At 49.3% G+C, this 16,897-nt stretch overlaps 1 protein-coding gene across 4 annotated transcripts in view; it reads left to right on the top strand.

The window, feature by feature from the left end:
- Window positions 1–16,897, top strand: part of CRTAC1 (cartilage acidic protein 1) — a 172,347-nt gene that overhangs the window by 84,186 nt on the left and 71,264 nt on the right. For all 4 annotated transcript variants that reach the window (XM_043924925.1, XM_043924924.1, XM_043924922.1 and 1 more), the window contains exon 3: window positions 9,571–9,767. In XM_043924925.1, the coding sequence (XP_043780860.1) occupies window positions 9,571–9,767 (197 nt within the window). The remainder of the gene's footprint in view (window positions 1–9,570; window positions 9,768–16,897) is intronic.

The raw sequence follows: 16,897 nt of genomic DNA, 5'->3' as shown, positions 1-16,897 counted from the left end.
ACAAGGTAAGGATGCTTGGAGCTCTACACAAAAGCTCTGAGCGATCCAGCCTCGTCTCTGGCCCCGGATTGAATTCGTCTCCTCCGGAGGCCAAGGCCCTTTGTGAATGTAAAAGAAAACTCATCTTAATTCTTTAATAAACAATACAGATGGGAAAAAAAAAAAAAACAAGTTATCCTTTCTCACAATGTTGTGGGTGGGGAATTAGGGCAAGTTCAGCTGGGGGGATGGGTGGGGGGCGGGGGGCAGCTCTTCTGCTCCACGTGACATCAGCTGGTATCACCTGCTCAGCTGCAGTAAACTGTCGGTGGCACCAGGCTGGGCTGGCAGGCCCACAGAGTCTTCGCTCGTTTAGCTGGTGCCTCATGCTCTTCAATGCGGCCTCTCGCTGGGGCTAGATTGCCCTTCCCCAGAGCATGGAGGTCTCGAGGAAGTCAGACGTCTCAACTGGCGACTGGCTTCTCCCAGAGACAACATGGAAGCTGGTGGGCCTCTTTAAGGCTAGACCCAGAACTGGCCCACATTCTGCCAATCAAGTCAAGTCACCAAGCCTGAGTCAGGGGAGGCAAAGCAGATTCCACCTCCTGATGGGTGGATTAACATGTGCGTACAAAGAGGAAAGAAAGTCATGACAGCCATCTCTGGAGATCAGCTGCCACATCTCTTTAACCACTTCACTCACTCAGAGGTCACATGCTTATTTCTCAACCTTAGATAAAACCCATGTATAGAATACTCTTCTCTCTTTTCCCCTACAGATTGTTTTGCCTTACAATCTCCATTCTAAAACCTAGTATCTCCTTTCCATTCAACTTACGCTCTCCCTGAATACTTGTTTCAGAAAACTGTATTCCCAAGCACACAGCTCAAATTAATTTTTATTAAAGCTTATTTTAATTTTATGTTCTGTTATGATAATGATCGCTAGAACTTGTAATATACTCATATTATAAGTTGACAACCCTTTAAAATCTCTTCTGCAAAGTGCCAGATGACAAATATTCTCTATTTTTGGGCCATATAGTCTGATACAACTACTCAGCTCTGTCATATAGGAAAATCAGCCATGGAAAACATGTACATGAATGAGCAGGTTTGTGTTTCAGTAAAACTTTGTTTACAAATATAGGCAGCAGGCCAGACTCGGCACAAAGCCTTGGTTTTGTTGATACCTTCTTTAGACTAAGGGATTCGTTTGTCTTTCAGTACATTTTGTCCAATGATTAGCTGTTTGACTTTCAGAAAGTCTGAAATTCACTTTCTTCCTCCATGAAATAAGGATATTGAAGTAACCTTCAAGAAGCAACAGTTAAAACCAGATATGGAACAACTGACCATTTCAAAATTGGGAAAGGAGCATGACAAGGCTATACATTGTCACTCTGCTTACTTCTATGCAGAGTACATCATGCAAAATACTGGGCTGGATGAATCACAAGCTGGAATCAAGATTGCCAGGAGAAATATCAACAACCTCAGATATGCAGATGATATCACTCTAATGGCAGAAAGTTAAGAGGAACTAAAGAGCCTCTTGATGAGGGTGAAAGAGGAGAATGAAAAAGCTGGCTTAAAGCTCAACTCAAAACTAAGATCACAGCATCCAGACCCATCAGTTTATAGAAAATTGAAGGGGGAAAAGTGGAAGCAGTGACAGATTTTCTTTTCTTGGACTTCAAAATCACTGCAGATTGTGACTGCAGCCATGAAATTAAAGGACACTTGCTCCTTGAAAGGAGAGCTATGACAAACCTAGACAGAGTATTAAAAAGCAGAGACATCATTTTGCTGACATAGGTCCGTATAGTCAAAACTGGGTTTTCCAGTGGTCATGTACAGATGTGAGAGTTGGACCACAAAGAAGGCTGAGCACCAAAGAATTGATGTTTTCAAATTGCGGTGTTGGAGAAGACTCTTGAGAGTCCCTTGTACTGCAAGGAGATCAAACCAGTCAATCCTAAAGGAAATCAATCCTGAAAATTTATTGGAAGGACTGATGCTGAAGCTGCAATACTTTGGCCACCTGATGCGAAGAGCTGACTCACTGGAAAAGACCCTGATGCTGGAAAAGATAGAAGACAAGAGGAGAAGGGGATGGCAGAGACTGAGATGGTTAGATAGCATCACTGAGTCAATGGACATGAATTTGAGCAAACGCCAGGAGATAGTGGAGGCCAGAGGAGCCTGGTGTGCTGCAGTCCACAGGTTACCAAAGAGTCAGACACGATTTAGCGACTGAACAACAACACTAAAGTAATCAACATTACTCTGAAATGTTGTTCTGAAAACACCACACATCTTTAAAAAACCTTTGAAGGAAATTCCCAGAAAGGCCATAAGATGAGTTGTTTACCTGTGACAATGTCTCAGAGCCCTGCTGATATTTCCACAACTTTGCATCTTTCCAGGGATCTCTCTTTCTCTGTAGGTCTGCGTACCCTCCCTTCTGTGGGTCTCTCTTTAAGAGCAAATCTCTTTAGCTGTGTTTACAGTGTTTTTCTCTCTATTCTCAGGGTTTTACTGCCCCTCAATTTCAATTTTGTATATTCTGGTGTGTCTCTCAAGATTTTTCTGTACATCTATCTCATTTCTCTGCATCTCTTCTTGATTATGATGTTGGATAGCTCTATATTTTTTCATTATTTCCTTTTTAATGAAAAAAGTTCCCTATTCTTAATTTTCAAAATAGTAAATTTTTCAAATTTTAGAAAATTTTCTCTCTATATACAATGAGATACGTGTGAACTATTTAGCATGGTACCCAGTGTATAGCAGGTACCCAATAAGCATTACATCCTTTTATCTGGCTTCCCCTTTGTGTAGCTGCCTATTTTTTTTTTTCACATGGGTCAACAATTTTCAACAGGAAAAAAGGTTGGTCCTCTGTCTTTATCTAGAAAACCTTGCTACTCTCTCCCCCTTACCCAGGACATCCACTCACTCTCGACCTACTCCTTGTCATTACCATGCTTGTACATATTTTGGGAACTAATGAAGGTAGAAGGTCGAAGTCCAGACAACAGACTGGAGGCTCAGTTGGCTTTGCTCAGCCACCCAGTGATGATCTGGTACTTCCCGCAGGCTCCTTCTCTTTCATTCACTCTATAAGTATTTTCTGAGCACTCGTAATGCCCTAGGTGATGGGGAGACTGAAGTGAATGCAACTCCCAGTTCCTTCCCTCCTAAAGCTCATGGTTCACAGGGAGAACTGGACAATAAGTGAGTAACCAAACCAGAGTAGGGCAGAGGATGCAGCGACTGGAATATAGACGAGGGAAGGGTCTCTCGGAGATGCCTTTCAAGGTGAGACCTAAAGAATGAGAAGAAGTGAGCCCAGGAGGGAGATGGAGGGAGAATGTTCTGGTCAGAGGGCTGAGACCATGACTGCTGGACCGTTAGGAGCTGAAAGGAAGCTGGTGTGTCTGGAGGAGGTCAGCGAGGCAGGTAGCAGACCGAGTTGGCTCCCAGCCCAGGCGTGATAAAGGGTCTGGGTTTCATTCCAACACAATGGGAAACCACCACAGGGCTTTAGGCTGGAGAATGGCTGATCTGATTTATGTGTTAAAACGATGACTCTGGCTAGGGTGTGGGGGAATTCGATGGGTGGGGGAAGTGGGGAAGCAGAGAAAGGAGGCTCTCCAGAGATGGTGGCCGTGGAGGAGGAAAGAAGAGAAAGGATTTGAAATATTTTAAGAGGCAGAAGTGACAGGATTGACTGATGAATCCGATGTGGAGACAAGAGGGTGGGAGAACCAAGGCTGACACCAGGCTTCTGGCTTTGGTACTTGGAGGCCCATTGCAGGGAGGAGGGGGAAGGAGCGATCAATAGTTCCATCTTGGACGTGTTCCGTCGGAGATGACTGTGGTGCGTGCAGGGGAAGGTGTCAGGTAGGCAGTCGGATATATGAGTCTGAGCTTGGACTGGGGATTTGGGTTGGAGATATAAATTTGGGAGTTGTCAGTCATGGGAATGGCTATTAAGCCCTGGTAAAAGGGGACAGAGAGAGGAGAAAGAAGCCCTGGACCAGACCTGGGGACTCTGACATTAAGAGGCAGAGAAAGGAGGAAGCACCTTTAAAGAGGAAAAGGGAGAGAAACCAGAGAGAAAGAAGGAAAGCCGGAGGAGGATGGCATCCTCAGAGCTAAGAGAGCAGAGTGTTTTTAAAAGGCAAGTGGCCAAGAGCACAGGCCACTGTGCCAGGTACTGCTGAGAGTCTCCAGGAGAAGGAAGTGAAAAGGCATCCTGTTTGTGGCCTCATGAAAGCCGCCAACAGCCATAACAAGTTGAGATATAAATTTGACTGGAGTTAGATGAGTCGCATAAACATGACTGGAGTTGAGGTGGAATGTGGATGGCGCGTGTGCTAAGTTGCTTCAGTTGTGTCCGACTCTGTGTGACACCATGGACTATAGCCCGCCAGGGTCCTCTGTCGATGGGACTTTCTAGGCAAGAATACTAGAGTTGGTTGCCATGCCCTCCTCCAGGGGATCTTCCCAACACAGGGATCGAACCCCTGTCTCAGGCATCTCCTGCATTGGCAGGTGGGTTCTTTACCACCAGCACCACCTGGGAAGCCTGGAATGTGGATTGGGGTGAGGTAAATGGGCAGCGAGAAAGTGGAGACCGCTTGTGAAGACAACTATTTGAGTTTAGTGACAAAGGAGAATAAAGAAATGTCTCAGCAGGTGAGAGATCACGGGTGGGATGTTTGGGGATGAGAAACATTATCGTGTGTTTGGAAACTCAAAGTGATCACTCTGGAGGGTGAGAGATGGTGCCTTGGCTTTTTTTTTTTTTTTTTTAAATAATGATGAGAACTTAAGATTGTGTAACTCTTCACAGTTTACCAAGTGTTATCACATACACTGGCTTATCTTCACAGACTTGTAGATGAGGAAGCTGAAGCTTAGAGGAACTGAGTGACAAGCTCGAGGTCAGAGCCAGGAAGTGGCAGGCCCAGGATGCCACGCCCAGGCTGCTCTTCTTGGCCTGACCCCCAGGCCCCTCCCTGTCCATGGCAGTGGACTGGCACGAAACTTGGCCTGCAAACACACAAGAATGGGTCGTGCCCCACTGGTGTCTCGCAAGCAGATTTTTTAATTTCCACCAAGCCAATCACTTGTGCCTATGGGCCTAGCCTTTGATATTATAAAGTCACAGCTGCTTTCCAAGAACAGGGGACCCTGTGCCACTTCCTAAGCCTGTTCAATTGAGCTTCACAGCCTCCTGAATTTCTAGAAGTGCCCAAAAAGCTCAGGCAGGTGTTAGGGGAAACGTGAAACCCCATGTGCCTCACATCCATCTCCCCACCCCTGTTGTGGGAACACCAGAGGGACGGTGACTAACCTCTCACACCCCTGTCTCCAGATCTGTAAAATCCTAGGATTGTCATGAGGGTGATATGAGGTAGGGGTTATAGAGTACTTGGAAGGATGCTTGGTACACAGAGACTGCTCTATGAGTGCCAGTCATGATGCTTTTCCTGTATTCGCTCACTCATTCACTCAGACACTTGCTGGGCACCTTCTCTCTGCCAAGCATGGCTCTAGGCGCAGCAAATGCAGAAATGCACACACATTCTTCCTGGGCTCAAGAAGCATATGTTTTAATGAGGGGAAGCGATGTTGGAACACAAACAATTCTGCCTCGAGGGAATAAGCGAGGTGCAAAATGCTGTGGGTGTCCAAACAAGAGAAGATCACATCTAGGCCGGGCAGCGGGGGCAGGCTTCCTGGGAGGAGGGGAGGGCGGGGAGAACAACCCCCACCTGAAAGGCCGGGTAGTAAGGAGCCAACTAGAGCGTCAGCTCCATGGAGCAGACAGGAGGGGATGAGGCTGGCTGTCCAGGGGGGAGACTATATGAGGCTCTGGTGTCAGGGCGGCAGAGCCAGCCAAGGGAAGCCCTGGTGGACGGAAGGCATGGCAACTCCGTGCCCTGCCCCCAGCTTTCTCCCCGGGTTGCTGGGACCCCCTGTGTAGGACCCATTGGTTTGGCTTTGTGTCTGTAGCCCCTAGGGGTGGTGGTGGACACAGGGACCAAAGGGTCAGGTTTCATCCCAGGCTGCCTGTAGGTTTGGGGAAGACTCTGTGGCACCCTGAGCCAGCCTGGCACCTCCACCTGCTACCCTTTGGAGAGTACTGGGACTAGCACCCCCAAGTGGTCCAAAGGAGAGATGATCCAGGGCCATCTGCTACCCCAGGGCCACCACCATGGGAGCTTGTGTGACCACCCACCACCCCACATTCAGGGTAAAAGGACTGGCTTCCAATAGGTGTGGAGGCCATGACCTCTCCCGCACTGGGAAGTGGCTCCTGGGGGGTGGTAGAGACCTTCCAGGAGACCCAAGGGACAGGGGGTGCGAAGGAGTGGTGTCAGGGCTGGACTTTCTACAGTAGCCCCTCAACCGTAGCCTGGAGGGTGGGGCCCAGCCCACTCTGTCTGTCCCCTGAGGTGAGTTAGACTCAAGGCCCTATTTTAAGAGCAAGGGCTCTCACACAGCTTTTAGTCCAGTGCCTTTTAAACGCTGGCTCTGGAATCCCTTGTTTAAACAGCATTTTATGGAATGTGATGCATAAAATAAAATGCACGCGTGTGTGTTTAGTGACTCAGGCGTGTTCAACTCTTTGTGACCCCGTGGACTGAGATGTTTTCTGAGAAAGAATACTGAAGTGGGTTGCCATTTCCTCCTCCAGAGGATCTTCCCGACCCAGGGATTGAACTCGTGTCTCCTGCATCTCCCGCTGCATGGCAGGCAGATTCTTTACCACTGAGCTATCGGGGAAGTCCCCAAAATAAAATGCATCCACACAGAAATGGCTCTGGATGAAACTGAGCAAAGAGGGCCCGAGGCCCACCCCCACGTGTGTCCACACACTTTGTGACCCTGTGATTTGGTCCAACTCTCATTTTGCAGAAGAGAAACTCTCCACTTAGAGAGGGGAACTGACCCGCCTAAGGTCCCAAAACTAACCTCTGAAAGAGTCAGGACCTGCAGAGACGCAAATGAAATCAAGGATGAGAAAGTGTTTTATAAACTGTAAAGTGTAGGGTTATTATCTCCACTTTATGGCAAGTTCTTGGGCATTTTCCCACGTCGCTACTTTGGGAGAGGTCACCAGAAAAAAAAAAGGACAAAGAGTGTTGGCATCACAGGCAGTGTGGGAAAAGCACAGGATTGGACCTGAAGACAGTTATTTTAGAAGCCGTATGCTGCCATGTACAAGCCGTGCAGTCTTGGACAGCCTACTTTGCCTCTCTTACCCCCTGTTTCCTTTTCTAGGAAAACCCCTTCTTTACTATCTTTCTGGGATTACTGGGGTTCAGGTGAAGCAATGCCTGGGAAAGTGCTTGTAGCCAGGCCTAGGGCCCCAGAACTATACTGTCTCATGAGGAGCAGTAATGGTGGTAAACAGAAGACCTGAAGGCTTTGAGGACTAGCATTTAGCGCCCAGAAGTCTCTTGCTGTCCCTGAGGGCTTGAGCCAGCTGCTGACAGGGCGGGAACCCAAGAGTTCCGTCTTTGCTGTCTAGACACGTCCCGTAGGTCATACAACACCCCGACATGCAGCCCTCAGACACTGTTTGTCAAGGCGTCTAAGGCACGACCTTCCATCACTGGGTGCTGACTCAGCCCCCAGTGAGCTCAGCTCCCCTTTTGCACACTGTGGATGCCAGAAGGCGCCTGGCCAGTCACTCAGCACCCCCTAAACTTCACTGGCTCTGTGTCTTGGTGACGAAGGAAAGGGCCAAATTGGATGTGTTTCAGGAAAGCAAGAAGTGATTTCTCTCAAAGACCTTGGAGAGTTCTTTCCTCCCTCCCTGCCGTGTGCTCCGCAGGGGACGTCCAGTGGCTGGCAGCCGAACTCTGCTCAGGATGGACACGCTTGGGCTAAAACAAAGGCAGGAGCTTGGGGACTAATGGATGGGGGTTGGAGAGCCTGGCAGGTGTTCCAGGAGGAGGGAGGAGTCCTCAGACATTCCTGGCAGTGCTCCCTAGGGGTGACCTTGGGCACACCACTCTCCAGGTGGAAAGGCGCCGGGAAGAAATCAACCACGGGACACCTAAGCCCTTGTGACTCAGCTATTGGGCTCTGAGTCAACAAAGATTTATTGAGAACCTACTGTGTACCAGGCACAGTGCTAGGCCTTGCAGAACAAAGGAGACAGACAGAAAGTTCTGCCCTCGTGGAGCTGACATTCTAGTGGGAAGAGAGGAAGAAGAGATAAAGAGGAAAACAGAAAATGATCAGTTAGTGGTAAAAGCCATGGGGAGGCTGAAGGGTAAGGGATACTGGGTGATGGTGATTTCAAGTTTCAGAAATGTGGGAAGGAAGGCCTCATCAAGAAGGGACAACTGAGTGAAAGTCTGAAGGATGTGAATGAGGGAGACAGCCATGTGGATCTCAGGGAAAAGCATCCTGGGCAGAGGGAACAGCAAGTGCAAAGTCCTTGAGGCAGGAGCGTTCAGCAGGGAGGCCAGTGTGGCTACAGGAGAGTCAGACAAGAGAGAGACGAGGACTGAGGAGCAATTTAATCTTTTGCGTTGTTCCTCAGAGAAAAAAAGATCCACCTGATGACTTTAGATGCATTCGTAATGCTACTATTTAAGAGATTCATTCCAAACCTCAGTGACAAAGCCTTCTGTGTTCCTAGGTCTCATTTACCCGAGGGCCCTTGGGACAGCAGAGAGAGCCTGGGTTCAAGTCCCAGCACCTAACAGCACCTTTGTTACCTGGGGAAGGGCCTTCCACCTCTCTGAGCCCCAGTTACATTGCTGAAGTTCAGCAGTTGCCTCATCTGCAAAATAGGTTAATAATGCAGCCACCCATGCCTACCTCACTTGATTATTGTTAAACTTAAAGTGAAAGTAAACGTCTCTCAGTCGTGTCTCTTTGTGACCCCATGGACTATACAGTCCATGGAATTCTCCAGGCCAGAATACTGGAGTGGGTAGCCTTTCCTTCTCCAAGGGATCTTCCCATCCCAGAGGATCGAACCCAGGTATCCAGCACTGCAGGCAGATTCTTTACCAGCTGAGCCACAAGGGAAGCCCAAGAATACTGGAGTGGGTAGCCTATCCCTTCTCCAGCAGATCTTCCCGACCCAGGAATCAAACCATGGACTCTTGCATGGCTGGCAGATTCTTTACCAATTGAACTATGAGGGAAGCCCATTTGTTGTTAAACTTAATGAGATCATAAATAGAAAGTGACTTTTACATTGAAACGGGTAAGATAAATGTCACGTTGCTTTTTGTTTTCTTCAGCAAAGCCTATGATAAGGGCTCTCACTGGCTGCCCACTCCCCTCCACCACCCTGCTCCCCATATTGCATCCCACATGGGCCCTGTTGACTCTCACTTTGCTGAAGTCCACCTCTGATTCAGGGACACTCGTCAGATGCCCGGAGACCCCAAGACAAGGCTGCCAGAAGTTCCCTGGGAATGTTCTGGGATGGATTATGTCCCCACATTGGCCTGTCCAGGAGGGCTCTGAGCCCACTGCTCTGGTCGGGTGGAACCAGGTGGGCCCAGCCGCTCCTCCCCAACATTTCCCTCCGCCTTCCTCCAGGTACAATGGCCCCAACCTGGTTCTGAAGTACGATCGGGCCCAGAAGCGACTGGTGAACATCGCGGTGGACGAGCGCAGCTCCCCGTACTACGCGCTGCGTGACCGGCAGGGCAACGCCATCGGGGTCACAGCCTGTGACATTGACGGGGACGGCCGCGAGGAGATCTACTTCCTCAACACCAATAACGCCTTCTCAGGTAAGGGCTGTGGGCCGTGGGCCTTCCCTAGGAAGGAGGCTCCCACCTTCCTCCTCCCATCACCAGGTTACAGTCACCAGCTTCCCCAGGGCCAGGCCCTGCCACCTCTGGGACCTCGGTTTGTCCCAGCAATGACCCAACAGTGACACCCCCAGGAGGCCCTTTCTTCTCTTACGCATGAAGCTTCACCTCACCTCCCAACCCCTGGGCCTGGCGATAGAGGCCTTGAGCAGAAGGCCAGTCCCTCTCCCTCAGACCATATGTCCTCTTTGCCCTCCAGTCACAGCGGCCCCCATCCTCCTAAGTAACCCGTCCTCCCTTCTCCCCCAGCTCCTGTGAGACTCAGTCATTCAGGACTTCTCACACCCATCACCCGCAGATGACCCCCACCCCCTGGCGTAGCTCTCCATAGTACTTTCAGGGGGCCTTTCTAAAATGCTCTGAAATCCTTCAGGGGCACCAAAAGCCTTCAAGTGAGCTCCTTCTTTCACCCCACATTCCTGCCGAGTACCTGCTCCCTGCTAGACAGGAAGCCCTCGGGGCTGGGGACACAACTTGGAGAAAGACAGACCTGGGGGCTGTCCTAGCCCAGAGGACCGTCCCATGTCACTTGGGCTCTTGTGTAAATGCAGATTCTGCCTCAGCAGGCCTGGCTGGGGCCTGAGAGCCTGCCTTGCTAACAAACTCTCAGGCGATACTGCTGCTGCTGATCCAGGGACCACACTTTGAGTAGTGATGTCCTACATCCCAAGGAATGGCTGAGGGAAGTTAATGCCCAGAAGACTATATAATAGTAACAATGATGATAATAACCAATATTTTAGTAGCACCTACTTGGCAGAAAGTGAAGAGGAACTAAAAAGCCTCTTGATGAAAGTGAAAGAGGAGAGTGAAAGAGTTGGCTTAAAGCTTAACATTCAGAAAACTAAGATCATGGCATCTGGTCCCATCACCTCATGGGAAATAGATGGGGAGACAGTGGAAACAGTGTCAGACTTTATTTTTTTGGGCTCCAAAATCACTGCAGATGGTGACTGCAGCCATGAAATTAAAAGATGCTTGCTCCTTGGAAGGAAAGTTATGACGAACTGAGACAGCATATTAAAAAGCAGAGACATTACTTTGCCAACAAAGGTCCATCTGGTCAAGGCTATGGTTTTTCCAGTGGTCATGTATGGATGTGAGAGTTGGACTATAAAGAAAGCTGAGTGACAAAAAATTGATGCTTTTGAACTGTGGTGTTAGAGAAGACTCTTGAGAGTCCCTTGGACTGCAAGGAGATCCAACCAGTCAATCCTGAAGGAGATAAGTCCTGGGTGTTCATTGGAAGGACTAATGCTGAAGCTGAAACTCCAGTTCTTTGGCCACCTGATGCGAAGAGTTGACTCATTGGAAAAGACCCTGATGCTGGGAGGGATTGGGGGCAGGAGGAGAAGGGGACGACAGAGGATGAGATGGCTGGATGGTACCACCAACTCGATGGGCATGAGTCTGAGTAAACTCCTGGAGTTTGTGGATGGACAGGGAGGCCTGGCGTGCTGCGATTCATGGAGTCGCAAAGAGTCGGACATGACTGAGCAACTGAACTAACTAACTCGGTGCCAGGGTGGGGGTCTAAGTGCTTCATCTTCTTGTTGTTCAGTTGCTCAGTCATGTCTGACTCTTTGAAACCCCATGGATTGTAGCACCCCAGGCTTCCATGTCCTTCACTATCTCCCAGAGTCATCTCATTTAAGTCTTACAACAGCTCAAGTATGTAGGTCCTGGTATAGCCCACTTTATAGTTGAGGAAACTGAGGCACAAAGAGGTCACATGACTTGCCCAAGGCACACAACTTGTACACCCCAGGATTCAGACCCAAGTGTTTGCCTCAAGATCCATCCTTTTAATCAGCACACTCTATGGCCTTACTCAATCTGAGGCCCTGGGCACCTAGTAGAGAGCCAGGCTCACAGTTGGCGCTCCGTGTTCCATGAGTTGGGAGGCTGTATTCTTGGGGCTGCAGACAGAAGTCTGCTCCCATGGGGCCATAACATCTGCAGGGACGTCCCAAGCCGCACTTCCTCCTGAATGATGCAGGGTCTCATGTCCCTGTGGGGCCAGGTTGGACGTGCCCTGGACTCTTCCAGATGGTGGCAGCCTCTTGGGTTGTTCTGGATTCCACTGTGCGTTCAGACTTGTGCGTTCACTGTCCTGCACACTCTCAACCTCCTGGAGTCAGGTGACCACCTTCCCTCCTACACACACACACACACACACACACACACACAGTGGCTTTACCCTGGGCTATACTGTTGCCCCTACTGGTGTCTGAGCCCAAGCCAGGATCCACCCCAGACTGCCCTTGCTGTTGAGCCCTGCCAGTTGCCTGAATGGGAGGGGATGGGGTTGGGGCTGGTGCCAGAGGGAGGGACAGGGGCAGGCAGAGCTGACTGGCTGATAGCCAGCCTTGTGCAGCCAAGAAACAATGAGCCACAGCCCCGAGTGGTGTTTTATGGGTTTTCATCTCATCTTGCCACCAAGTGAGGCCTGAGAGATAGTAATTATCCCTACACAAATATCAAGGCATGATTACCCAGCTGGATTTACTGCCCTCTCTCCAACCAAGCCAAGATTGGATTAGGACACAATTAATTGATGGGCTGATCAACTCTTTAATGTGGGGCAAGGTCAGGAGGGGAGCAGCGGCAAGGGACGCTGTGGAAGGGGTGAGTCCCCGGCTGGAGGGAAGCCGAAGTAGGGAGGACTGTGGCGGGGGGTGTTTAACACTGGCTCGGCGGGCACGATGCCAAAGGAAGGGGACAGACTCTCTCCAGTCACTGAACACAGAGCACCTGGGCTGGGACCTATCAGGTGTCTCTGAAGCGGCAGCCCTCCCACGCTCTTAGAGTGTTTTGTAGTGAATCCAAGAGCCACGGTGCTTAGCCCAGGCTGCACATGAGACTTCCCTGAGGAGCTTTAACGCTCCCAGTTCCCAGGGAGCATCCTGGTCAGTCCAGCAGGAAGATCAGAAAGCTCTCCGGGTGATTCCCCTGTGCAGTCAAGGTTGACAGCAATACCCTAGAGTTGTGTTGGTTCCATACTCAGCCTAATCATCACCCCATTCACTCACTCATACATTCATTCACTGGATACATACTTATTGAGCACCCACCGTATGCCAAGCACTGTTCTAGGCACTGATGATGCCCCAGTGAATGAACTGACAAAAATCCTTCCCTCTCTCCCCAGTGCAACCTTTTATTTCTCTAGGAAGCTGACCCTCCTCTCCTGGCCCTGTGAAATCTTAAGTTTGTCGAGGGCAAAGTCCCTGTGCTGGTTATTTTGTGCCCCATTCTGGCCCAGCCAGAACTTGAACATCCTAAGAGTACAATTAAATCCAGGAAGCACAGACAAGGCACACGCCATTAGGCCTGTGAGAAGGTTTGCCAACAGAGGAAATATGAGGAGAGGCAGACATATGGAGCCCCCAGAAGGTTCGCCTGGGAGAGGTTGGAGCTCGTCCCCCAGAGCTGGGGTGAGGGTGACAGTGCCCTGCAGCCTTAGTCCCAGGCATGTACCTCCCAGTGGCCTTCTGTGGGTTCGAGTTAATTTTTCAGTTGACTGATTCAATTGATTCATCGACAGTAGGCGGGTAGTGGAGCCAGAACCTTTGTGCCAGGTCAGCACTTCCCTGGGTCCAGCTGGCCTGAGGCTCAGCCACTGCCACCCTGCCCACCATGAGGAACCTGAGAGCCTCTCCAGGAGCCCCAGCCAGCCCACACCTGCCCATGGCTTATGACTGGGGCTCCCTCGGCCTGTGCCCAAGCATTGGAGGGACCTGGGGAACGGGGGCCCCTCCCTCTCCCTCAGCCAGCCTTCAGGAGTCAGCACTGGAGTACCTGGAAGAGGGCTGGGACCCTGCATCCTGGCAGTGGCCTTAGGAGTCAGCCTGTACAAGCCTGAAATCTGCCCCTCACTTCCTGAGTCCTTGAATACCCAGGTTGCTCGACACCTCTCTGTCTCAACCCCTTCACCTGTAGAACAGGCAAAATCGTATCAACTCCATGAGTTTAACTCCTTCTCCATAGACTGTATCCACAGTCTTACCATCACCTACCACACCCCTCCAGATGTGAACCAGCTTGCCTTTCTGACTCCTTCTCCTCCCCTCTTCCTCTTGCTCGCCTCATTCCCACCTGAGGCCTTTGCACTTGCTGTTCCCTCCACCTGAGATGCTTTTCCCACCATTGTTCTCAGGACTCACTCCTTCCCTTCATTCAGGCCCCTTCTCAGATGTGTCTTCCCTGTCACTCCCTATGCTCTTAACTTGCTTTATTTATTTTTCTTTGGAGCACTTACTACTGTCTGAGAGTATGCTGTATATTTGCTGTTCATCTTTCTAGTCTTCTGCTAAATACCATGGGGACAGGGACTTTGTCTTGTTTTCTGCTGTATCTCCCTGACCAAAGAAATACTTATGCCACTTAGTAAACATTAATACATATATCCGACTGAACAGCTGAACTAATGAATGAAAATCACTCATTATGGTGTCTAGGACTTAATCCATGCTCTCTAAGCAACTGCTGTTATAATTTTGTGGCCTGAAGAAAGGCAGAGACTTTAAAAATGTCCTGGACAAAGGCGCCATGGGCCTCCCTCCCGGCTGCTTGAAGGAAGAGACTCTAGGAGCAGAAAGAAGAAAGGATCATCATGTAAATAAGACCCCACACAAACAAGGGTGTCAAGTGCACGCAGCTCAAGGGTTAATAATTGGAAAGTAGGTAAGAGGGAGGGAGCAAAGGAGAACTGACCACAATCCCAAGAGGCCTGAGCAAGGAAAGCAGCCGATGGCTTAACTGACCTGGAAAAGTACTACAGTTTCAGGCAACACGGAAGCCAGTGTTTCAGGCAACACCACTCTGGAAAAATCAGGTGGGAGCCTGTGCAGGACAAAGGGGGTTAAGAGCCAGCTCCAGCACCCCATCCACAGCCCCGGGGCCCAGGACCCCCTGCAGCTCCTGTTCAGAGCCCCTCCCCCCAGGGTCCTGCGCTGACTACCCAGGCTGTTGTTGAGCTTGGCCCTGAGCTCTCCTGCCCATGTGACCTGCCTGGGGTAACAGGAGTGTGGTAGTACTTGGGCCAGTGTGGACTGTGAGCCCCACAATTTAATTCATTCATTCAATTCAACAGAATGGTCACTGCCCACCTGCCATCTTCAGTCTGCATACGCCCCCCTCCTCTTCTACACAAATAGTACTACTCACAGCACTGCCCCTTACTTTTTTATTTAACAACTGATTTTGGACATTATGTCACAACCACACACAGACAGCTTTCTCATTCTTTTTATGGCTGTATAGTACTCTATTATATAGATTTGCCAATCCTGAATTGGCCCTCTATTGAGGAATATTTAAATTGCTTGCAAACCACCAAATGAATAAGCTTGTACTGCATGCCATTCTCCACAGCTGCAGGTGTGTCTGTAAGTTCATAGAAATGCAATTGCTGCATCGAAGGAGTATACTGAGGCAGTTTTGATAGGCACAGACAAATTGTCCTTCAAAGGGACAGTCCTAATTACACTCCCATCAGCCCGCATGCCAGTGAGCATCTCCCATACCAATACTCTCACCAACTCATGTCATCATTTTAAAAAATATTTGCTAATCTGATGGGGGAAAAATTGGCATCTAAATTCAGTTTTAATTTTCATTTTTCTTAAAATGAGTGAGGCTGAACATATTTTTATATATTTGGGTCTCTTGTCTGCTCAGAGCCTTTGCCCATTTTTTTCTATTGATTATCGGCCTTCTTCATATTGATTTGTAACACCTCCTTATAAATTAGGGAAACCAAGCCTCTGTCTGTGATACAAGTTGCACATAGTTTCTTCTTGTTTGTCATTTTTCTTTTGTCTTTGTTCATGGTAGGTTTTGCAATGCGGAACGTTTTTGTTTTTATGAGCTTGGATTTATCACTCTTTTCTCTGATGGCTTCTGAGCTCCGTATTATATTTAGGCCTTCAGTGGGGCTTTTGTAACCTCTCAGAGAGGAGACATCAGTCACTGTGCCAGAGAGAAGAAAGGGAATCAGGGGCGCCTTGCACTTTCAGCCTCTTTTGCCTCCACAGCAGGTGAGCCGTCTGCATGGAGAGCACACCCATTGTCCACAGCTCTTCACCCAGGCCCTGTTCCCACGGTATCTGAGGATGCTCTGTCCCTTGCTTCTCAAAGCATGTTTTGCCACTGAGCAGCACTGGCAACAGCTGGAAGCTCATCAATTTGCAGGATCTCAGGCCCCATCCCAGACCTACTAGACCAGAATCTGCATTTTACCAGGATGGCCAGGACTTCCTGTGCGTGGTAAAGCCTGAGATACACTGCCCTGAGGCTCCACTCTCTTTTCCTAGGATCCTCTGAAAAAGTGAAAGCATTAATCGCTCAGTCATGTCTGACTTTTTGTAACCCTATGGACTGTAACCTGCCAGGCTCCTCTGTCCATGGAATTCTGTAGAATTCTGAGTGGGTTGCCATTCCCTTCTCCAGGGGATCTTTCTGACCTAGGGATCGAACCCAGGTGCCTTATATTGCAGGCAGATTCTTTGCTGCTGAACCATCAGGTTCTTCCAGGGAACTCTACTCAATGCTCTATGGTGACTTAAATGAGAAGGAAATTAAAAAAGAGTGAATATGTATAACTGATGCACTTAACTGTACAGCAGAAACTAAAAATAAATAATAGTTTATAGGACCTAAAATAGATCCTAGGGTCCCCTGATCTCCAGCTGTATTTCCCTTGGACATAAGCCCCAGATTTTCAGCTCACCCAGCATGACCACATTTGGGGAAATGAGCTCATGAACCGCTCAGGCCCCCTGCCCCCACCACCATATGCCTGATTCCCAAGTGGCCTCAGAAGAAGCGAGAATGGAATAAGGCTGTCAAAGCAGCACCGTAATAAATATAAGCCCTGGGACTTCTCTGGTGGTCCAGTGGCCAAGACTCCACACCCCCAATGCAGGGGGCCTAGGTTTGATCCCTGGTCAGGGAACTAGATCCCACATGAAACAATAAGAAAGATCCATCAAGCTGAACCTAAGACCTCATGTAGCCAGATAAATAAATATATAAATAAATTTAAA

The sequence above is a fragment of the Cervus elaphus genome, chromosome 15 (genome assembly GCF_910594005.1).
Source record: "Cervus elaphus chromosome 15, mCerEla1.1, whole genome shotgun sequence".
Lineage (NCBI taxonomy): Eukaryota > Metazoa > Chordata > Mammalia > Artiodactyla > Cervidae > Cervus > Cervus elaphus.
Note: the sequence above shows the minus strand (reverse complement) of the source record. Positions and strands in the feature narration are given on the sequence as shown.